Source organism: Pseudophryne corroboree, chromosome 2 (genome assembly GCF_028390025.1).
Source record: "Pseudophryne corroboree isolate aPseCor3 chromosome 2, aPseCor3.hap2, whole genome shotgun sequence".
In the NCBI taxonomy this organism is placed as follows: Eukaryota; Metazoa; Chordata; class Amphibia; order Anura; family Myobatrachidae; genus Pseudophryne; species Pseudophryne corroboree.
The window spans coordinates 381,006,407-381,028,557 of record NC_086445.1 but is presented as its reverse complement, the minus strand read 5'-3'; the positions used below and the strand labels follow the sequence as shown (position 1 = coordinate 381,028,557).

At 46.8% G+C, this 22,151-nt stretch overlaps 1 protein-coding gene across 3 annotated transcripts in view; it reads left to right on the top strand.

Annotated features, from left to right (window-relative positions):
- Nucleotides 1-22,151, top strand: part of NALCN (sodium leak channel, non-selective) — a 1,296,054-nt gene that overhangs the window by 633,569 nt on the left and 640,334 nt on the right. For all 3 annotated transcript variants that reach the window (XM_063953246.1, XM_063953245.1, XM_063953244.1), the window contains one exon: nt 11,817-11,948. In XM_063953246.1, coding sequence (XP_063809316.1) covers nt 11,817-11,948 — 132 coding nt within the window. The remainder of the gene's footprint in view (nt 1-11,816; nt 11,949-22,151) is intronic.

The following is a 22,151-nucleotide window of genomic DNA, read 5'->3' as shown; positions in this document are numbered from 1 at the left end:
GACTGCCTCTGCCTGTCAGTCAGGCAGAGGTGATCGCCTCCCTGCTACGGCCTTCGGCCATCTGGCATGTGCGGCATACTACGGCGCCGGCTGGACCTGTTCGCTCGGCTGCGACAAAAAGCAGCGAGTGGGTCAGAATGACCCCCTAAGTGTATTGTTCTAACTTATTACTGAAATTAAGGATAATATGCTGCACTTTTGAAGGGTAGAAGATGACCCAAGTGGCTTCTGGAGTGGATTAGGTTGCCCATGACTAATTTATACACTACATTAAAACATGATTGAAGTTTTTATTGTACAGTATGCTCTATTGTATCCTGGAGTTGATTTTTTAAAAATCTTGTTGATTTTCATTATATGAATTGTGTTACAAAATTACTTTAAAATGTTAAAATAAAGAATTAATTGTAGTTTGACTCCTGATTTGTGCATGAGACAGATCTTGGTATATGACTTAATTCATCTGGTATTAGTCTCAGCTGCTATTTGGTATTGTACAGAATAAGTATGAGATAATGATGAAATACATCACAGGGTAGCCATCATTAAGCAGTACTGCACGTAATGGGGGTTATTCAGAGTTGGACGCTATGTTGCTAAAATTGCAGACAGACGATTTTCGCCCATCTGCGCATGCACCACGGCAACACGGCGTTGGGGGGAGTGGTACACGAAAAAAAAGTGGTATCATGGTCACTTTTGGGGCAGGAGGATGATGCCGCCAGCTTTTCCTGCGATAGGAAACATGGCGGTGGTGCGACTGTATACTCAGCCTCGCTGCGTATATAGGGGGTCATTCCGAGTTGTTCGCTCGTTGCCGATTTTCGCTATATTGCGATTAGTCGATTACTGCGCATGCGCAAGGTTTGCAGAGCGCATGCGCTTAGTTATTTTACACAAAAGTTTGGTATTTTACTCACGGCATAACGAGGATTTTTCATCGTTCTGGTGATCGTACTGTGATTGACAGGAAGTGGGTGTTTCTGGTCGGAAACTTGCCGTTTTCTGGGCGTGTGCGAAAAAACGCTGGCGTTTCTGGGAAAAACGCGGGAGTGTCTGAAGAAACGGGGGAGTGTCTGGGCGAACGCTGGGTGTGTTTGTGACATCAAACCAGGAACGAAACTGACTGAACTGATCGCAATGGCTGAGTAAGTCTGGAGCTACTCAGAAACTGCTAAGAATTTTCTATTCGCAATTCTGCTAATCTTTCGTTCGCAATTCTGCTAAGCTAAGATTCACTCCCAGAGGGCGGCGGCTTAGCGTATGCAATGCTGCTAAAAGCAGCTAGCGAGCGAACAACTCGGAATGAGGGCCCTTGACCCCTATTTTCCACTTTCTGGGCGGCAATACACATGCTGGACCGCCTTACCCTGTGCTGGGAATTCCTCAGCATGTGACTTTATCAGTAGCAGTTTTTGCTACAGTATTTTAGCAAAACTGCTGATTCTGAATAACACCCGGTGTACGGTAAAAGGAAACTATTTGCATTAAGCGCCTTTGTACAGTAGTTTTGGGCAAGTTACATTCTCATGTCCTGCACAACCATGGGTATGTCTGTGTTCGCCTTCTTCCATCATCTTTGAAATGATATGTTGCACATGAAGCTAAGGACGAAGTACAAAATATGATGTTATGTGGGTACTATGCGAACCCTTTGTATTGTACATTATGTACACTTAACAGCAAAACTAATTCACTTTTTTGTCTTAAAAAAATATGATGCAGACAAAGATTGATGCCACGGCACTATAATTAGTACATACATTTCCTTTTCATGTAAATTGTGACAGGTTATGCACTGCTACCTCCTTTGTAAGCTTATCAATGCCATTACCCATATCTAATAACAGGTTAGATCACCAGAAAAGAATTTCTTTAATTCACTTCTCAAATAAAATTTTACTTTTCATATACACAAGTCACTTGTATGAATTTAAACCATACTGACTGGAGTTTTACATCAAAACTATGTCGTTTGTAACATTACTGCAGAGATATATATATATATATATATATATATATATATATTTCTCTGACGTCCTAGTGGATGCTGGGTACTCCGTAAGGACCATGGGGTATAGACGGGCTCCGCAGGAGACTGGGCACTCTTAAAAGAAAGATTAGGTACTATATCTGGTGTGCACTGGCTCCTCCCTCTATGCCCCTCCTCCAGACCTCAGTTAGTATCTGTGCCCGGCCAGACCTGGATGCACCCTAGGGGCTCTCCTGAGCTTCCTAGAAAAGAAAGTATTTGTTAGGTTTTTTATTTTCAGTGAGATCTGCTGGCAACAGACTCACTGCTACGTGGGACTGAGGGGAGAGAAGCGAACCTACCTGCTTGCAGCTAGCTTGGGCTTCTAAGGCTACTGGACACCATTAGCTCGAGAGGGATCGAACACAGGCCCAGTCCTCGGTCGTCCGGTCCCGGAGCCGCGCCGCCGTCCCCCTTGCAGAGCCAGAAGAACGAAGAGAAGTTGAAAATCGGCGGCTGAAGACTCCGGTCTTCATTAAGGTAGCGCACAGCACTGCAGCTGTGCGCCATTGCTCCCTTAGCACACCACACACTCCGGTCACTGATGGGTGCAGGGCGCTGGGGGGGGGCGCCCTGGGCAGCAATTAGATTACCTTACTTGGCGAAAAGCACATAATACAGTCTGATAAACTGTATATGTGCATTAACCCCCGCCATTAAAGTACATAAAAGGACAGAAGCCCGCCGCTGAGGGGGCCGGGCCTTCTTCCTCAGCACACCGGCGCCATTTTCTCTTCACAGCTCAGCTGGAAGGAAGCTCCCCAGGCTCTCCCCTGCAGTATCCTGGTACACAAAGGGTAAAAAAGAGAGGGGGGGCACATAAATTTAGGCGAAAAAACTGTGTATATAAGCTGCTATAGGGGAAAAATCACTCAGTATAGTGTACATCCCTCTATTATATAGCGCTGTGGTGTGTGCTGGCATACTCTCTCTCTGTCTCTCCAAAGGGCCTGGTGGGGGAACTGTCTTCAAATAGAGCATCCCCTGTGTGTGTGGTGTGTCGGTACGCGTGTGTCGACATGTCTGAGGTAAAAGGCTCCTCTAAGGAGGTGATAGAGCGGATAAGTGTGTGGGAGGGTGTCTCCGTCAACAACGCCGACACCTGTTTGGATATGTGTAAGTGCTGAGGTAAAATTATTGCACAAAAGGTTAGGGAACAGAAAGGAAATCTACCCTGGTATGTCCCTATGTCACAGAGTCCTTCAGAGTCTCTCTATGCTCACTATCCAAAATAACAAAGTATCGACACGGAGTTTAACTCCACTGTCGACTACGATAATGCAAAGTTACAGCCAAGAGGGCTAAAAGATATTCAATATATGATTATTGGAATAAAAGATGATTTGCATATCACTGATGACTCATCTGTCCCTGACACGAGAGTACACATGTTAAGGGGAAGAATGCTGAGGTAAATTTCCCTCCTCTCATGAGGAAAAAGAGCGGGAATCTCCAGACAAGAGACGGCAGCTTCCCAGAAGAGAATTCTCAGGCTGTATCCTTTCCCCACTAGGGCCAGGATGTGTTGAGAATCTTCCCCTTGGGTGTCCTGTTTGCACTAGCTATTCTCAGGGATCCTGCAGATAGTGTGCACATTCTAGTATACTACCCAGACCGGCGATTGTGTCGGCATGGGTTTATAGCGCTGTGGCAGCGTGGACAGGTACCTTATCAGCAGAGATTGAGACCCTAGTATGCATATAAATATTTTAAGATGCTGTCTTAAGTGATAGATATATAATTATAAAGCATGCCCAAAGGGACATGAGTATACTGGGTCCTAGAGACAAAAGCTATGTCGATTTCTGCTTGACGTGTCCTGTAGAATATACATTGGACAGATGATGCCGACTTAAGAGGCATATGGAAGGCTGAGGATTGTGTGGAGAAAGGTTCTCGGGCCTGGTCTCCACAGCTATAGCTGGTAATTCTGATATTTTGCCTTATATTCCTGCACAGCCTAGGAAAGCACGACATTATTAAATGCAGCTTTTCGAATAAAGAAACAAGTCTGAGGTGCGTCCTTTCTTGTCAGAGCCGGGGGCAGAGGAAAGAAGCTGTACAACACAGCTAGTCCCCAGGAACAGAAGTCCTCCCTGGCCTCTACAAAAATCCACCGCATTTCGCTGGGGCTCCACAGGCGGAGCTAGGCCCGGTGGGGACACGCCTTCGTAAGTTCAGCCACAAGTGGGTTCACTCCCTGTTAGATCCCTGGGCAATAGAAATTGTATCGCAGGGATACAGGCTGGACTGTGAGAAGAGGCCCCCTCACCGAGGACCCGGCGGGCTTCCCCCCAAGAGAGGGAGCCAGTGTTAACTGCAATTCGTAAATTGTATCTTCAACAGGTGGTGGTCAAGGGTCCCCTCCTTCAACAAGAGGGTGTTATTATTCGACCATGTTATAATCCCGAAACCAGACGGTTCGGTTAGACCCATATTGAATTAAAATCCCTGAACATATACCTGAAAAGGTTCAGGTTCAAGATGGAATCGCTAAGAGCGGTCATTGCAAGCCTGAAATGAATCGGGACATAAGGGATGCATACCTTCGTGTCCCCATTTATCCACCTCATCAGGCGTACCTCAGAATTGCGGTACGGGATTGTCATTACCAATTTCACCAAGGTAATGGCGGATATGATGGTGCTCCTGCGGAAGCAAGGTGTCACTATTATCACATACTTGGATGATCTCCTCATAAAAGCGAGATAAAGAGAGCAGTTGCTGGACAGCGTATCACCTTCTCTGGAAGTGAAACGGCAACACGACTGGATTCTATATATTCCGAAGTCGCAGTTGGTTCCTACAGCTCATCTGCTCGCCTAGGCATGATCCTAGACACAGACCAGAAGAGGGTTTATCTCCCGATAGAGAGAGCTCAGGAGCTCGTGACACTGGTCAGGAATCTATTGAAAACCAAAACAGGTGTCAGTGCATCACTGCACTCGAGTCCTGGGAAGGATGATGGCATCATACGAGGCCATCACCTTCGGCTGGTTCCATGCAAGGACAATGAAACTTACTGGACAAGTGGTCCGGATCACATCTTCAGATGCATCGGTTAATCACCCTATCCCCCAGGGCCAGGGTGTCTCTCCTGTGGTGGCTGCGGAGTGCTCACCTTCTCGAGGGCCGCAGATTCGGCATTCAGGACTGGGTCCTGGTGACCACGGATGCAAGCCTCCGAGGGTGGGGGGCAGTTACACAGGGAAGAAAATTCCAAGGTTTGTGGTCAAGCCAACAGACTTGACTTCACATCAATATCCTGGAACTAAGGGCCATATACAACGCCCTAAGTCAAGCGGAGTTCCTGCTTCGCGACCAACCGGTTCTGATCCAGTCAGACCGCAGGGGCTCATGTAAACCGCCAGGGTGGCACAAGGAGCAGGGTGGCGAGGGTAGAAGCCACCAGAATTCTTTGCTGGGCGGAGAATCAAGTAAGCGCACTGTCAGCAGTGTTCATTCCGGGAGTGGACACGACCTCCACCCGGGAAAGAGGTGACTTCATCAGGAAGTCTTCACGCAGTTTTGCAAATTGATGGAAACTGCCTCAGGTGGACTACATGGCGTCCCACCTCAATAAAAAGATAAAAAAGGTTTTACGCTGGGTCAAGGGACTCTCAGGCGATAGCTGTGGTCGCACTAGTAACACCGTGGGTGTTCCAGTCGGTCTATATATTCCCTCCTCTTCCTCTCAGACCCAAGGGCTGAGAATTGTAATAAACGGAGGAGTGTGAACAATATTCTTTGCTCCGGATTGGCCAAGAAGGACTCGGTACCCGGAACTGCAAGAAATGCTCTCAGAGGACCCATGGCCTCTGCCTCTCAGTCAGGACATGTTGCAACAGGGACCCTGTCTGATCCAAGACTTACCGCGGCTGCGTTGGACGGCATGGCGGTTGAACGCCGGATCCTAGCGGAAAAGGGCATTCCGGAGGCAGTTATTCCTACGCTGATAAAGGCTAGGAAAGACGTGACAGCAAGACTTTTTCACTGTATATGGCGAAAATAGGTTGCTTGGTGTGTGGCCGGGAAGGCCCTACAGAGGAATTCCAGGGGGGTCGATTCCTGCACTTCCTACAGTCAGGAGTGACTATGGGCCTAAAATTAGGATCCATAAAGGCCAAGATTTCGGCCCTATCCCTTTTTCTCTCAAAAAGAACTGGCTTCACTGCCTGAAGTTCGGACGTTGTTACAGGGGTGCTGCATATTCAGCCCCTTTTGTGCCTCTTAACGTGTGTTGGATTCCTAAAATCCCACTGGTTTGAGCCACTTAAGACCGTGGAGCTAAAATATATCACGTGGAAAGTGGTCATGCTTTTGGCCTTAGATTGGACTAGGCGTGTGTCAGAATTGGCGGCTTTGTCATGTAAAAGCCCATATCTGATCTTCCATATGGAAAAGGCAGAATGGAGGACTCGTCCCCAATTTCTCCCTAAGGTGGTATCATCGTTTCATTTGAACCAAACTATTGTGGTGCCTGCGGCTACTAGGGACTTGGAGGATTCCAAGTTGCTGGACGTAGTCCGGGCCCTGATGTCACAACTGAGGGCTGGAACTGACCAGGGGGAAGCCTCAGTTATAGGGGCTGAGGTATATGTGTACCTGGGAGGCAGTACAGGGTTCTTTGACAGATCAGAAACTCCTTTTTGAGAAGACTCATATGCCCCTACTAGAGCTTGAACATTGGATACCCCTCCTAGGGCTGTAGACACAGACGCCCCTCCTTGGGCTGTAGACACAGACGCTGAGTAAAGAGCATCATCATTCCAGGAAAGTTCGGACGCTAGGATCTGGTACTGTACCAGATATTTACCGAATGTTCGTGTCCCCTGACGTAGCCGGAGGATATCAGAGGAGGCAGAGGTCACACGACCTGGTTCATCAAAGATGCGCCTGAAGGTTGCCACGAAATCTGCATATGAAGAGAGCAGGGCATCAGACTTCTCCCATAGAGGTGATACCCAATCGAGGGCAGAGCCACTGAGGAGGGAGATGATGTAAGCAACCTTGGTGTGGTCAGATGGGAAACTGCCAGGCTGTAACTCAAAATATATCTCACACTGATTTAGGAAACCCGACAGGCTTTTGGGGAACCATCAAACTTGGCAGGTGTCGGTAAATGGAGACAAGGAGCAGAAACGGGAATGGTGGGTGGGGATACCACCAAAGGTACTGCAGTCGGCACACTGGACGCCCCTGAACCACGAGAGGAGAGGTCCTGGAGACAGCGGATCACATGGCCCTGTGCAGTCTCCTGACGTTCAAGGCAGGCTGCAAGTTCTTGCATCGGCCTGGTCGCTTGGACCTGGTCTCCGGCCGGATCCATTAGGTCAGTGCTTACTGTCACAACTGAGGGCTGGAACTGACCAGGGGGAAGCCTCAGTTATAGGGGCTGAGGTATATGTGTACCTGGGAGGCAGTACAGGGTTCTTGGACATGCGGGGAACCTTTAGAACAAATGCCCGAAGGCGTGACCAAGACAACGAAGGAAAGTTCAAAGGTTTTATTAAACACAGTTCAGAGGAATACTGATGATAGAAAACCGATGGTGACTTGGGATCGATGGCGGAACACCGATGGTAACTTGGGATCAATGGCGGAACACCGATGGTGACTTGGGATCGATGGCGGAACACCGATGGTGACTTGGGATCGATGGCGGAACACCGATGGTGGCTTGGGATCGATGGCGGAACACCGATGGTGACTTGTGATCGATGGCGGAACACCGATGGTGACTTGTGATCGATGGCGGAACACCGATGGTGACTGGAGATCGATGGTGGAACACCGATGGTTACTGGCAGGGCAGAGCACTGCTGGAAGCTGGTGTCGGTAACTGCCAGTCACAGGATGCAATGATGAGACACTGCAGAGTCAGGCTGTACTGCAGAGAAAGTCCATGGGAGGACTGCACACTGGAATCACTGAAGACAATTGAAGCACTGACCTCTTTCCACCCCAGGAACAAGATATTTATACCAGCTGGGAAACAGGGATTGGCTGGCTGATTAACCAGAGACCAGAGTGCAGCTGCTGGGTAATCAGGCTGAGAGCAGAGTGCAGCTGATAGGCTGAAAGGTAACATGTGACTAGGAAAACATGGCTGCACCCATGTTAGCTTTTGGAGGGAAAGATTGTTTGTAACTTGCATGTGAAACTTAACCCTGATGCTGCCAGAATCACAGTAAAGAGATTAGAGACAGAGATGCAGCGTGCTGCACACAGACAGTGCAGATGGAATCCAGGCTTGGAACACTGGGACAGTCTCAGGAGGCATTTGGAAGGTAAATACCGATGAGGAATTACCTAGATCGTGACAGCACCCCCTCCTTTAGGAGTGGCCCCAGGACACTTCTTATAAGTTCTTTACCTGAACAAATGGAAGGATCTAGATTGAATCCTGATGAACTTGAACTGGCTGGAACCAGAGGAGGCTGTACCGGATTTATGGATGAGACCAGATTGAGTCCAGACAAACTTGAACCGGCTGAGACCGGCGGAGTCTTTAGACCGACGGATAGGACAGGATTAGATCCGAAGGTACTAGAATCGGCTGGAACCGAAGGAGGCTGATTCGGACAGATGGATGGGACCGGATTGGGTCCAGAAAAGCTTGAACCGGCTGGGACCGGAGGAGTCTTCGGATTGACGGTTGAATCAGCTGGAACTGAAGGAGTCTTTGGACCTACGGATGGAACCGGATTGGGTCCAGAGATATCGGAATCGGCTGGAACCGAAGGAATCTTCAGACAGACGGATGGAACCGGATTGAGTCTAAAGACAGTTGAATCAGCTGGAACTGAAGGAGTCAGAATCCGGTTAGAACGGGAATGAGTGGTATCCGAGTGTTCAGTTAGACCATCCTGGACCTGGTCCATGCTGGATGCCAACAGGGTGGTGCTCTCTGAAGACGGCAAACAGGAGTTCATAACTGCATCTGTAGCACAAAAATTTCCATCTAGGAACCTGGCTCTGGATACTTCCCTTGGGACTGAAACTTTGGTGACCCCTCCTGGGGTTGATGAATCAGACACCTCTCTCAGGGTTGTTTTCTCCAGCACCCCTCCTGGGGTTGACAGATCAGAAACTCCTTTTTGAGAAGACTCATATGCCCCTACTAGAGCTTGAACATTGGATACCCCTCCTAGGGCTGTAGACACAGACGCCCCTCCTTGGGCTGTAGACACAGACGCTGAGTAAAGAGCATCATCATTCCAGGAAAGTTCGGACGCTAGGATCTGGTACTGTACCAGATATTTACCGAATGTTCGTGTCCCCTGACGTAGCCGGAGGATATCAGAGGAGGCAGAGGTCACACGACCTGGTTCATCAAAGATGCGCCTGAAGGTTGCCACAAAATCTGCATATGAAGAGAGCAGGGCATCAGACTTCTCCCATAGAGGTGATACCCAATCGAGGGCGGAGCCACTGAGGAGGGAGATGATGTAAGCAACCTTGGTGTGGTCAGATGGGAAACTGCCAGGCTGTAACTCAAAATATATCTCACACTGATTTAGGAAACCCCGACAGGCTTTTGGGGAACCATCAAACTTGGCAGGTGTCGGTAAATGGAGACAAGGAGCAGAAACGGGAATGGTGGGTGGGGATACCACCAAAGGTACTGCAGTCGGCACACTGGACGCCCCTGAACCACGAGAGGAGAGGTCCTGGAGACAGCGGATCACATGGCCCTGTGCAGTCTCCTGACGTTCAAGGCAGGCTGCAAGTTCTTGCATCGGCCTGGTCGCTTGGACCTGGTCTCCGGCCGGATCCATTAGGTCAGTGCTTACTGTCACAACTGAGGGCTGGAACTGACCAGGGGGAAGCCTCAGTTATAGGGGCTGAGGTATATGTGTACCTGGGAGGCAGTACAGGGTTCTTGGACATGCGGGGAACCTTTAGAACAAATGCCCAAAGGCGTGACCAAGACAACGAAGGAAAGTTCAAAGGTTTTATTAAACACAGTTCAGAGGAATACGGATGATAGAAAACCGATGGTGACTTGGGATCGATGGCGGAACACCGATGGTAACTTGGGATCGATGGCAGAACACCGATGGTGACTTGGGATCGATGGCGGAACACCGATGGTGACTTGGGATCGATGGCGGAACACCGATGGTGACTTGGGATCGATGGCGGAACACCGATGGTGACTTGTGATCGATGGCGGAACACCGATGGTGACTGGAGATCGATGGTGGAACACCGATGGTTACTGGCAGGGCAGAGCACTGCTGGAAGCTGGTGTCGGTAACTGCCAGTCACAGGATGCAATGATGAGACACTGCAGAGTCAGGCTGTACTGCAGAGAAAGTCCATGGGAGGACTGCACACTGGAATCACTGAAGACAATTGAAGCACTGACCTCTTTCCACCCCAGGAACAAGATATTTATACCAGCTGGGAAACAGGGATTGGCTGGCTGATTAACCAGAGACCAGAGTGCAGCTGCTGGGTAATCAGGCTGAGAGCAGAGTGCAGCTGATAGGCTGAAAGGTAACATGTGACTAGGAAAACATGGCTGCACCCATGTTAGCTTTTGGAGGGAAAGATTGTTTGTAACTTGCATGTGAAACTTAACCCTGATGCTGCCAGAATCACAGTAAAGAGATTAGAGACAGAGATGCAGCGTGCTGCACACAGACAGTGCAGATGGAATCCAGGCTTGGAACACTGGGACAGTCTCAGGAGGCATTTGGAAGGTAAATACTGATGAGGAATTACCTAGATCGTGACACCTGAAACTTTATGTTTCCAGGACGGCTAGAGTCAGAAAAACTGACTCGCTATTTATCCTGCATGCACCCAACAAGCTGGGTGCTCCTGCTTCAAAGCAGACTATTGCTCGCTGGATCTGTAGCACGATTCAGCTTGCACATTTTGCGGCTGGACTGCCGCATCCTAAATCAGTAAAAGCCCATTCCACGAGAAGGTGTGCTCTTCTTGGGCGGCTGCCCGAGGGGTCTCGGCTTTACAACTTTGCCGAGCTGCTACTTGGCCGGGTTCAAACACTTTTGCAAAATTCTACAAGTTTGATACCCTGGCTGAGGAGGATCTTGAGTTTGCTCATTCGGTGCTGCAGAGTCATCCGCACTTTCCCGCCCGTTTGGGAGCTTTGGTATAATCCCCATGGTCCTTACGGAGTACCCAGCATCCACTAGGACGTCAGAGAAAATAAGAATTTACTCACCGGTAATTCTATTTCTCGTAGTCCGTAGTGGATGCTGGGAGCCCGTCCCAAGTGCGGACTCTCTGCAATACATGTATATAGTTATTGCTTAACTAAAGGGTTATTGTATGAGCCATCTGTTGAGAGAGGCTCAGTTATTGTTCATACTGTTAACTGGGTATAGTTATCACGAGTTGTACGGTGTGATTGGTGTGGCTGGTATGAGTCTTACCCTGGATTCCAAATCCTTTCCTAGTAATGTCAGCTCTTCCGGGCACAGTTTCCCTAACTGAGGTCTGGAGGAGGGGCATAGAGGGAGGAGCCAGTGCACACCAGATATAGTACCTAATCTTTCTTTTAAGAGTGCCCAGTCTCCTGCGGAGCCCGTCTATACCCCATGGTCCTTACGGAGTACCCAGCATCCACTACGGACTACGAGAAATAGAATTACCGGTGAGTAAATTCTTATTTTTTATATATATATATATATATATATATATAAAAAGAATGAATTCATGTAACATCAAGATTATGTAAGAATTCTTATTCTGAATACTGTCATGAAGTAATTTTTATAGTTTGTGTTCTCTATATTTGTCTATGCAGAAAATGATGAGATCGTCCATTTTCCACATGTTTATACTGAGCATGGTTGCAGTGGATGTAATTGTAGCTGCCAGCAACTACTACAAGGGGGAGAACTTTAAAAGACAGTACGATGAGTTCTATCTTGCCGAGGTGGGTATACAAATTTCTATTTCTAGTGGTTATATAGTTACTGTTCAATATACTATAAATTGTTCCCCGAAGATCTCCAGCCACGTATTCCAAACTGTTTCAAATTCTTTTGTGTGACAATGAATAAAGGCTGTCAGCCAGTAATCCGGAAGCTAGTTTCCAGAAAGAAAATGTCAGTGGTAATGAGCTGATGCTTGAGTGGAACCTCTGAAGGCAATCCATGATGGTTGCTAAGCTGCTTATTATCATCAAGAGTTCAACCGACAGGAACACTTATATAACATTTCTCAAACCTTAAATGGCACATCTTGTAAGAACATGGTTATATTAAACATAATTAGTGGAAAACCTCATTTTATTTCCTGATTTCATTCAAAGATTTGTCACCACATAAGTACTTCATGCGTTAAAGTTCTAATTTCTACTGGGACGTTTTCTGGTACTAAAGGTATTTCAGATCTGTTTAGAACCTGTTTTAGTATATATGTAGATTAATTGTGTATGATGAATCTCCCAGGGCTTGCGAGAAAAGCTAAAACTCCTAGGCTCTGAGTTATATCCTTTCTATATTGCTACAAGTGAGCTCAAAGATAGAGTGATGCATCACCATATGTTTATGCCATTATAGAGTAGCCACCACAACCACATTTAATAACAGAACTGTTTTGCATTGACATTTTGTGGCCTAGTACTGTACACTATGTAGGCAAAAGTGATCGGACACTCCTCCCTGCCCCCCCCCCCCCCCCCCCGCTCTTGCAGCAGAAACGTGTTTGCGGAGGTATAAAATGATTAGATCATTTGCTAATGAACTGGCTTGCCGAAAGGAGGTAACCGAGTTTGAAAAGGAGATCATCATAGGCTTCATAAGCAGATCTTAACCCCATTGAGAATCTCTGGGTTGAATTGTAGCGACAGGTGTGTTCTAGACCGACTTGACCTTCTTCAGTGTTGTAGTTGGTAACTGTAATTAAGGTGGAATCGCAAAATATACCACCTGCTTTTGTCCAGGAACTTGTGGACATTTTGCCAAGAAGGGTGTCTGCAGTAATCACTGCACATAGTGGACCTACAAAGTACAAATGTCAATAAAATCTTGTTGATCTGTTTGCTGTCAGTGTCCAATCACTTTTGTCTACACAGCGTAGTACCATATTGATCACAACTGCAGCAATTAATTGGAAAGTACCTTATTATAAGAACCCTGTTTTTCTAAATCTGTGGCTGTAGACTTACTGGTGCTGCATCCATCTTATGTTCAGCCTTCATATTTCAATGGTTTGTTTGAGCAAGCATGAAAATGCCACATTTAACAGAAATCCTAAAAAAAAAAAAATATTTTCTGCTGGGATGCCATTAAAATGCCAGCTGTCGGGATCTCGGCGTTTCAGGATACCAACATTGGAATCCCGACAGCCAACATTATATCGGCGGCCGGAATCCTGACACCTTCCCATTTGGCTGGTGGGTTCAGGCCACCAACCGAGTGGGAATAGAACCTGTCATGAGCACAGCTCCCCACGGGGCCCAAAGTGGGAGCAGCGAGCCCACGAGGGGACTCGCCACCTAGCTGCCAGAATTCCAGCAGACGGGATGCCGCTGTTGCTATACTGACAGCCGGCATCCCGTCTGGTGGTATTTCATACCAGATCCTCTCTGCTAGTCCCAGGTTCCTCTGCAGTATTCCCTAATCTTATTCCTATTTTCCCTGGGTGGTAGCGTGAAATCATCATTTGCGACATGCTGGAACTAGGCATACCAACAAGATACAAGAGCATTCTTCAACTGGAAATCACACAAACAATCTCCTATGACAAAGGAGCAGTTTTGATAATATAAATATAAAAAAAAGGTTTTCTGCCATAAGCCAAATTACTCTGAAAGTCCTGAAAAACTTTTAAAACCTATTTTCAATCTGATTGACATAATGTAGCTAACAAATGTGCTTCCCACACTGCTCTCCATCATGACTTTAAGACCAGGGGCCTAATTCAGATCTGATCGCTGCTGTGCATTTTCACACAGCGGGCAATCAGATCCGAACTGCGCATGTGTGTGCACGGCAATGCGTTGGCGCGTCGGACGGCTACAACGGGTATCGGTGGTCAGCGATGAAATTGTGCGAATGATCCATTGGCACAGGTGTTCGCAAAGAGATTGACAGGAAGAGGCCATTTGTGGGTGGCAACTGAGCGTTTTCAGGGAGAGTGTCTGACGTCAGCACAGGCCCCGTTCATCAGGATTCTATTGCACTGGATAAGTAAGTCCTGGGCAGCGCAGAGACTGCACAAACTGATTTTTGTGCAGCTCTGCAATACATGCGATCACACACTTGCACAGCGATTTAACCCTCCCCCTGTAGGTGGCGACTATCTGATCGCAGTGCAGCAAAAAATGCAGCCCAGCGATCAGATCTGAATTAAGCCCTATATTCCAAATTGGGAGTATACAGTATATTACTTTGCATTGTAGGATCCCTGTGCCATGGGGCTAATTCAGTAAGGATAGCAAATTCTGCTAATCTACTATCCAGTGATGATATTGGTGCCACGTGTTAAATGGCAAACAAATGAGACTTAAAATAGATGGTACTTGCCCCCAAATTATGTGTCTCCACAAATTTCACAGGTACTCCCTATGCAGCTCTATCTCAGAGATTCCCACAAAATGCGGTCACAATTGATACAGCACCGTGACTTACGTTGGCCGGAGGCTGAAATGGATAGACTTAGTTAAGCCAATCTGTCCACGAGTGATGTCTGCCTGTGTGGTAAAACCGTGATCAGGATATCGCCATGGCATTCCACCAAGGGCCAGTGTGCGGCTCTGTCCCACAGTGTGCGGTCACATTAGGAAAAGCACCGTGACTTGCGTAGATCGGGAAGCTGTAGTGGAAATGCTGCCTGTGAGCGGTGTCCACCTGTGTAGTCCTGCAGCATATAAGGCCGATGGATTGATAGCCACGACTTCTGATAGCTGGGAAGCCGTGTCAAGCAGCTTCAGTTTACAGGGCTGTCAGTTGGGTGCGTGAAGTCCATAAGAATGCTGAGCAGAATGAAGTACTGACGCATTTCTCGACCCGTACTAACTGGTCGTTTCTTGAAATCACATACTGAAAATCACTGAGGATCTTGAGACTTTGTTTCCACTAAGACAGAAACATTATTATTTTTTTTAAACAATTTTTATTGACAGGAAAATTGTAAACATAGAGTAAGTTCACACAACAACAGAACAAAAATTTGGTAAAATCACAGTACAGACATAAAGGTACGCATGGGGAGCAATGGGAAGACAAGAAGGTATAGGGATAAACAACTAGACTGTGGGTACACAGAGAAACAAGGAAGGCCCAGGTTAGGTTTTAAAAAGGGTGGGCAGTACCTAGTACGGTCATATTGTACCAAGTGGTGAGGTGAAAGCTCTGACGCAAAAGTGACTTGGTTTCTGGAGGTAGCATTGTGATGTAGAGCAACCAAATGTCAAAGAAAGTCGCCGTTCATTTTTCTTTTTGTAAGGAAACCTCGGACCAATCCATTGTGAATAAGTAAGATAACCTGGGATATAAAAGGGTAATAGGTACTGGGTCGGGAGATATCCATTGGGATAGTATCGTCTTTTTGGCTGTGGCGGGCAATTTATTAAGTAATTTTAGATTACCACTGGACAATCCAGAACTTGATTCGGCAGGGACTATACCCCAGAAGGCCCAAATATCACTGATAGTAAAGGACAGGTGTAGGTCATGGGTTACGTAACTTTGAAGGGCAGACCACAGGGAATGAACTAGGGGACATGACCAAAGACAGGGCCTAATGTCGGCCTCCAGGTCACCACACTTAAAACAAGCGGACGTGTCTGCCTTACCCATCAAAAACTTGAGCTTGGGGGTGAAGTACGCCCTATGTAGAATTTTGTGGTTCATCTCTACATATGATATAGAGACCAAGTGTTTGTTTAGAGTTTGGTAAGCAGAAAGGAGCAATCTCATGGTAAGACCAGGGAAGTCACGTTCCCATTTCAATAATCTCGTTGAACCTCCCTCAAGGTTCAGTACTAGATGGGCCTGGTCATAGATGTGTGATGTAGTGAGTAGGGAACCCGGCACGCGTCGTACAGCACTGTCAAGGTCAGTGGACACACCTCTACTTCCCAATATAGAGAGTAACTACAAGCCTGTAGGAAGGGGAACAGAGGTATCGATAATATCAAGGACAAAACGATTCCGGTTGTAAAAATTGGAATATGTAACAGAGGCCATGCTTATACCATTCCTTAAAAATCGGGGATGTGTGGTGGGGATGGAAGTCGGGGTTTCCCCATAGCGGTAAAAATATAGATTGGTAGCGTAATAATTGCAACCGAGGGCGCAAAGTGCGCCAAGCAACACAGGCGGAGTTGATTAAGCAGTTGTTTTTAAATGCTGGCAGGAGAGCCTGAGGTGGAGTGTGTAGTAGAGAAACTAGGTTCCATCCGGGTGTGAAAGCTTGATCTAGGTGGCTATTTGAGTAAGTTTGGGTACCACTGATCCAATCAGAAGCTATTCTGTAATTAGCTGCCTAGGCGTAAGATTGTAAACATGGCTTCCCAGGTCACGTTTCTGCTGGAGTTTGTATAGGGAGATTCTGGGGTGTTTGTTCGCCCAAATGAATTTAGAGAGGGCTTTGTTCAAAACCGATAACATTTGTTTAGAGAGATAAATGGGTAGAGTTTGGAGGACATAGAGGAGTCGGGGGAAACTGATCATTTTAAAGAGATGGCATCGACGAATAGAAGTTAAGGGAAGGTGAGCACATTTTGAAAAGTCCAGAAGGGTTCACTTCTCTGAAGGACCGGGTTGTAATTACAGTTATGCAATAGGGACGGGTGACGTGGTATCTGTATGCCCAAATATGTAAGGCAGTTGTTTTGGGCCCAACGAAATGGGAAGGAGCCTCGCCATCCCTGCTGTCCCTCCGGGAAGAACACTAACGCTTCCGTTTTGAGATAATTGATTTTAAATCCCGATATCATTTCAAAGTCTGCCAACAGCGTGAGGACTTTTGGGATAGCTGTCTTAGGATTTGAGAAGTAGAGGAGAAAGTCATCGGCAAAAGCCGAAAACTTCACCTCCACCTCCCCAACCATAATCCCTCGCTAGAGGGGTGCCTTAATAAAGTGTCTAAAAAGCGTGTCTATAGCGCGGTTAAATAGCAGAGGGGAGAGAGGGCAGCCTTGTCTCGTCCCCCGACCAAGTCAAAACAACAAGTATTGTTGAAATTGATAGTTAAAAAGGCTGTAGGTTTGTTGTAAAGGGTAGCAAACACCTGAAGGAAGGGGGCACTTAAGCCCTGTACCTGAAAAATTAGAGAAAGATGGGTCCAAGAGACCCGGTCAAATGCCTTATCGGCATCGCAACTCACTACCAGGTTGTCCACTAGGCCAGCATGGTACGTCGCTGTCATGGTGGCTAAGAATGTCCTAATGTTACGCACCAAGTGTCTGTTACACATAAACCCTGTTTGAGCAGGGTGGATTAGGTTGTAGAGTATGGGTTGCAGTCGGGTAGCAAGCAATGTTGTGAAAATCTTAAAGTCCTGATTAAGTAAGGAGATCGGCCTATATGAGGAGGGAAGGGTGGGATCTTTATTTGGTTTCAAAAGTAAAATAATCCTAGCGACATTGAACTGTGTGTGTGTGTGTGTGTGTGTGGGGGGGGGGGGGCGGTTGGTTCACCCGAAAGAATGGAATTAAACAACTGAGCAAGGAATGGAGAGATATGTGATGACAATGATTTATAGTATTCAGCGGATAGGCCATCTGATCCAGGGGACTTGCCCGTGGGGGGTAATTTAATCGTCTGTTCAATCTCCTCTGCCGTTATCTGGGACATGAGGAACTCTCTGTCATCAACAGTGAGGACCTGGAGGTCTAATTGGGTGAGAAAGTCTATGCCTGCCTTCGGGTTGTCCGCCAGGGCACTATAAAAGAATTCAAAGTAAGTTAAAAAGGTTGAATTTATTTCAGACTGGGAGGTGGAGATGGAGCCGTCAGGAAGCTGAATCGAAAGGATAGGGGCTGCTGCCATAGAGGCTCGTACCATGCTGGCCAGAAGTTTTCCCGGTCTATTTCACCAGCGAAAATATCTATTTTTCTGGTAGTTAAGGTTCATTTGGGCCCTTTCTGAAAAGAAAGTGTCATAGAGGTCCTTGGCCTGCTTATATAGGAGGCGTCAGGATTCTGAGGGGCTGGCCAATAAAGCGGAGTATGCTATAGAATCTGCCGTGGAAGCGTGTGAGAATCTCTGAGACAGATTTTTCTTTTTTGGTGCTACATATGCTATAATATGGCCCCGTAAGACCGGTTTAGATGCCGACCAGAGGAGGTTAATGTCTGAGCAATGGACGTTATTATCTACAAGGTAATTAGAGAAAGATTGCGCTAAGTGAGCTTTAAAATCATCAGTGGATGCTAAATAATCATGGAATATCCAATTATAGGAAAAAGTTTTAGGTTTGAGTAAGGAGATGGTCATACTAATAGGGGCGTGGTCAGATAATAGAATATTCTTTATGGTCACCTGTTCCACTTTATGTAAAAGAGAGTTGGACACCAACCAGTATTCTAAATGGGAAAAGGGGAATTGTGGGGATGAGAATAAAATGTATATTCACGGGAGACGGGGTGAAAAAATCTCCAGGAATCTATTAGGGCGAGGGAGTCAATAAGAAGTGATACTGTGGGGGGAGGTGACCTGTTGTTGAGGAGCCGAGGGCCTCCGGAGACATCTAGTTCTGGATCTAAAATTATGTTCAGGTCCCCGCCCAAGACCACAAACCCTTCTGCCCACCCCTGCAATTTAGAAAAAATATCAGAAAAAAAGGAGGCGTTTGGACCAGAAGGGGCATATAGGCAAACTAGCGTGTATAACTCACCTTCCAAGTCAACTTTTAAAAAAAGGAAATGGCCTTCTGGATCGCACCACTCATCATGTATGACATAGTGGCTAGAGTTGCTAAACATTATTAGGACCCCACGGGATTTACTATAATAAGAGGTGGAATGAAAACCCTGGACCCAGTTATCAAGCAGTGTGTTAGGGTCTGAGGCCTTCCAGTGTGTTTCCTGGAAAAAAACAACATCTGGGCCAAGTTTTTTCAGGTGACCTAACACTTTTTTACGTTTGATGAGGGTGTTTAGCCCTTCTACGTTCCAAGATATGCATTTAAAAGAGGTTTTGGAGTAAGGGAGGACAGTAGCTAATGAGGACGCCATGGCATTAACCTATACCTTTCCTGTGGAATTTAAAGCAATAAGATGAGATTAGAGTGGCCATCGGCCCATCCCATCAAGTAGGCCAATGGGAACGTGTAAGCAACATACCATGAAAAAACATAGAATTGATACCTAAAAGTTGAGTGTGTGAAAGAGAACATGAGGAATATAACAAACAGAACCTGTCAATTATTTTTACAATTACAAGAACCCAATATGGAGGCCTGAAAGGCCAAATACATCTGTTAACAATATGTCTGATATATCTTTGGCTCTCTTTGCCGTATCAGAACAAGCGAGGGCCGGATCAGGCGAGTCAGAGGTGTTACCTCTGGAGGGAGAATTCCGGAGAGGAGATGAAATGGCCGCAGGAAATTTCTCTTTCTGTTTCTGAGTCTGAGAATTCTCAGTGTTCCTGGGTGTTTTAGCCACAAATTTTTCCATAGCTGGGCAGGGAAATATAGTAAGATAATATAATACGCTGCAAGAAGGTGCCTTCTAATAAGCTGTTAGTAGATATCTTGCAGAACAGAGGATGTCAGGGGAGGAAAGGCATCATAGATCACATATCACAGTGATATAGGGCTGTGAAGCTGTAGTACGGTAGGGAGGGGGTTGCCTGGTGTAAATAGCCCAGCAGTGCAGTCCTGACAGATGATGAATAGCAGGGGGGAAGGGATGGCAGCCTTCGTCCTGTGGTGCAATGTCCCTGTAAGGCAGGCAGCGACCCGCGCGGTACCTGCTGTGGCAGCAACAATTGCAAGCACACACTGCTATATATCAGGGGGTCAGGAGGGTCAGAACAGCTGCAGGGTATCGGACAGAGAGCCGCAGCAGCAGAGGCAGGGGTCCAGCCGTAGAGAGCTTGGCTAAGATGAGAAGTGCCTTACTTGTGAATGAGGAGTGTGTGTGTCCCCCACAATAGCAGCGACCGGCTGTATTAAACTGGAGGTGGGAAGCTCCGGGCAACGGCAGGAGACGGAGGTAATTGGTAAAGTGCCGCGATCAGAAGTCACCAGTGTCCGGGGGCCGGGATCCCACCGGTGACGTCACCGATCACCGCTGCTGGAGGACAGGCGTCTGCTGGCTTCAGTGCTGAGCCGGGAGTTGGGCGACTGGAAGTCTCGCTGTCGAGGTCACCGCCAGCTGTATCAAGGAGCCGGGCGTCCGTATCACTGAGCTCCCAGCCGGGACGCTCAGACTCCGGGGACAAGGGAGCCCAAGATGGCGGCCGAGGGCGCTGGCATCTCTCAAAACACCTCGTTCCGGTAGGTCACGGGTGGTGGGGAGCCGGGAGCAAAGTCTGCTTGCCCACCTCTATCTCCCAGAGGTGTCCCGATGTTGGGGGGGGGCTCTTCACCCGGAGAAAGTATGGTGTTCGGGTGTAACAATCAGGGGGGAGCGGAGAGCTCATCTAAAACGAGGCCAGCTGTCAGGCCCGCCCACCGGAAGTCTCGACAGAAACATCATTAACAGAGACTGTATACATTGTAACAATACTTTGGTCTGTTGAATGTCTGAGGAGTTATTCATTTAATTTATTGTTTTTTATATGAATAAATATTGGATTATATTAGTCTGTTTGCGCTCTCAGTCTATCTACATAATCTTTTACCTCGAGGGGGTAGCTAATACCCCTCACCCCTTTGGTAGCAGCAAACAGTACTATTTCAGTTTGATTTGGGTTTTAGGGCACCCTTATTTTTCTTTTCTCTAAATTCAAATTTGAGCTGTTCAAACTATTTTAATAAAGGACTGCTTTACAGTTCATACAATTACTACATTGCATATATTTCCCACATACGACCCTCTCTGTCAGCAATTTTAGTGCAAACACCAATTGCTCAGTGCTCAGTCCAGCGTCTTGTGTGTAATTATACTAGAATGGCAAAAACAATTTGGCTCTTCTGTATTTATTAATAAAATGGCCCAGTGACTAATAAAGAGGAAAACCTCCTACATTGCTGGAACTAACCTGCACATGCTCGATTTGACAGCAATCTTCTGTGATCTCAGGTCCCAACACGTAGGTGCTATAAAACAGGATCAGACTTAGCACTCAGTGCTATGTGATTGTTTAGTGCAGTTTCCCAAACTCCACCACCACAGTCCAGGTTTTAAGGATTCCATGCTTAATCACAGGTGACTTAATTAGTATAAAATCAACACAGTGAGAGCACGAGATATATTAAAAATTACAAACTTTTAAAAATTAAAAACTAAGAACAATTTATGACAAGATGTATAGAATATACAAATAAATTGGTTCACCGATCTTAAGTTATACCTTAGTAACAGTTGCTTAGAGTTCACAGATGATATCTAATTTTCGTTCGTTAGATAGCCATTACATGATATTATAAGCAGGTAGTCCGCTGAAAGATATTTCAATAAACAAGATGCTGCAAATGAATGTGTTCCCACACTTGGCATCCAGCCTGTGCTATACTTGACCTCCTCATCACATAACATGTAGTATATAGGCTTAATTAGTACCTCAGTTAATTTCATTTAACCATCGACTCAAGCATGGATATCCTTTAAGCTTGGACTGTAATGGTGGAGTTTGGGAAACTCTAGTTTAGTTTAGGCCAGTATCCTAATAATAAGTTAAAACAATGCTTATAATTTGCGGATTGTGCATTCTAAAGCAAATTTCTGCAGCGGGGTACACTGGTATTCCACAGGGTATAACATCGGGGTGTAGAGTTGGATCTTGATCCGTGGCACCAACAGGCTAAAGCTTTGACTGTTCCCAGGATGCACTGCACCACCTCATCCATAGCCCCGCCTCCAGGCACTGGAGCTCAGTTTGTAAGTTGGTGCCTGCAGTGCACTAGGCAGCCCTAATAAGCCCTAATAGCCCTAGCGCTAGGCAGCCCTAATAAGAGCTTAAGAAGAAAGAAGACTTCAAGGGCCGCAGCACAGGCACTAGATGCTGTGTATGTC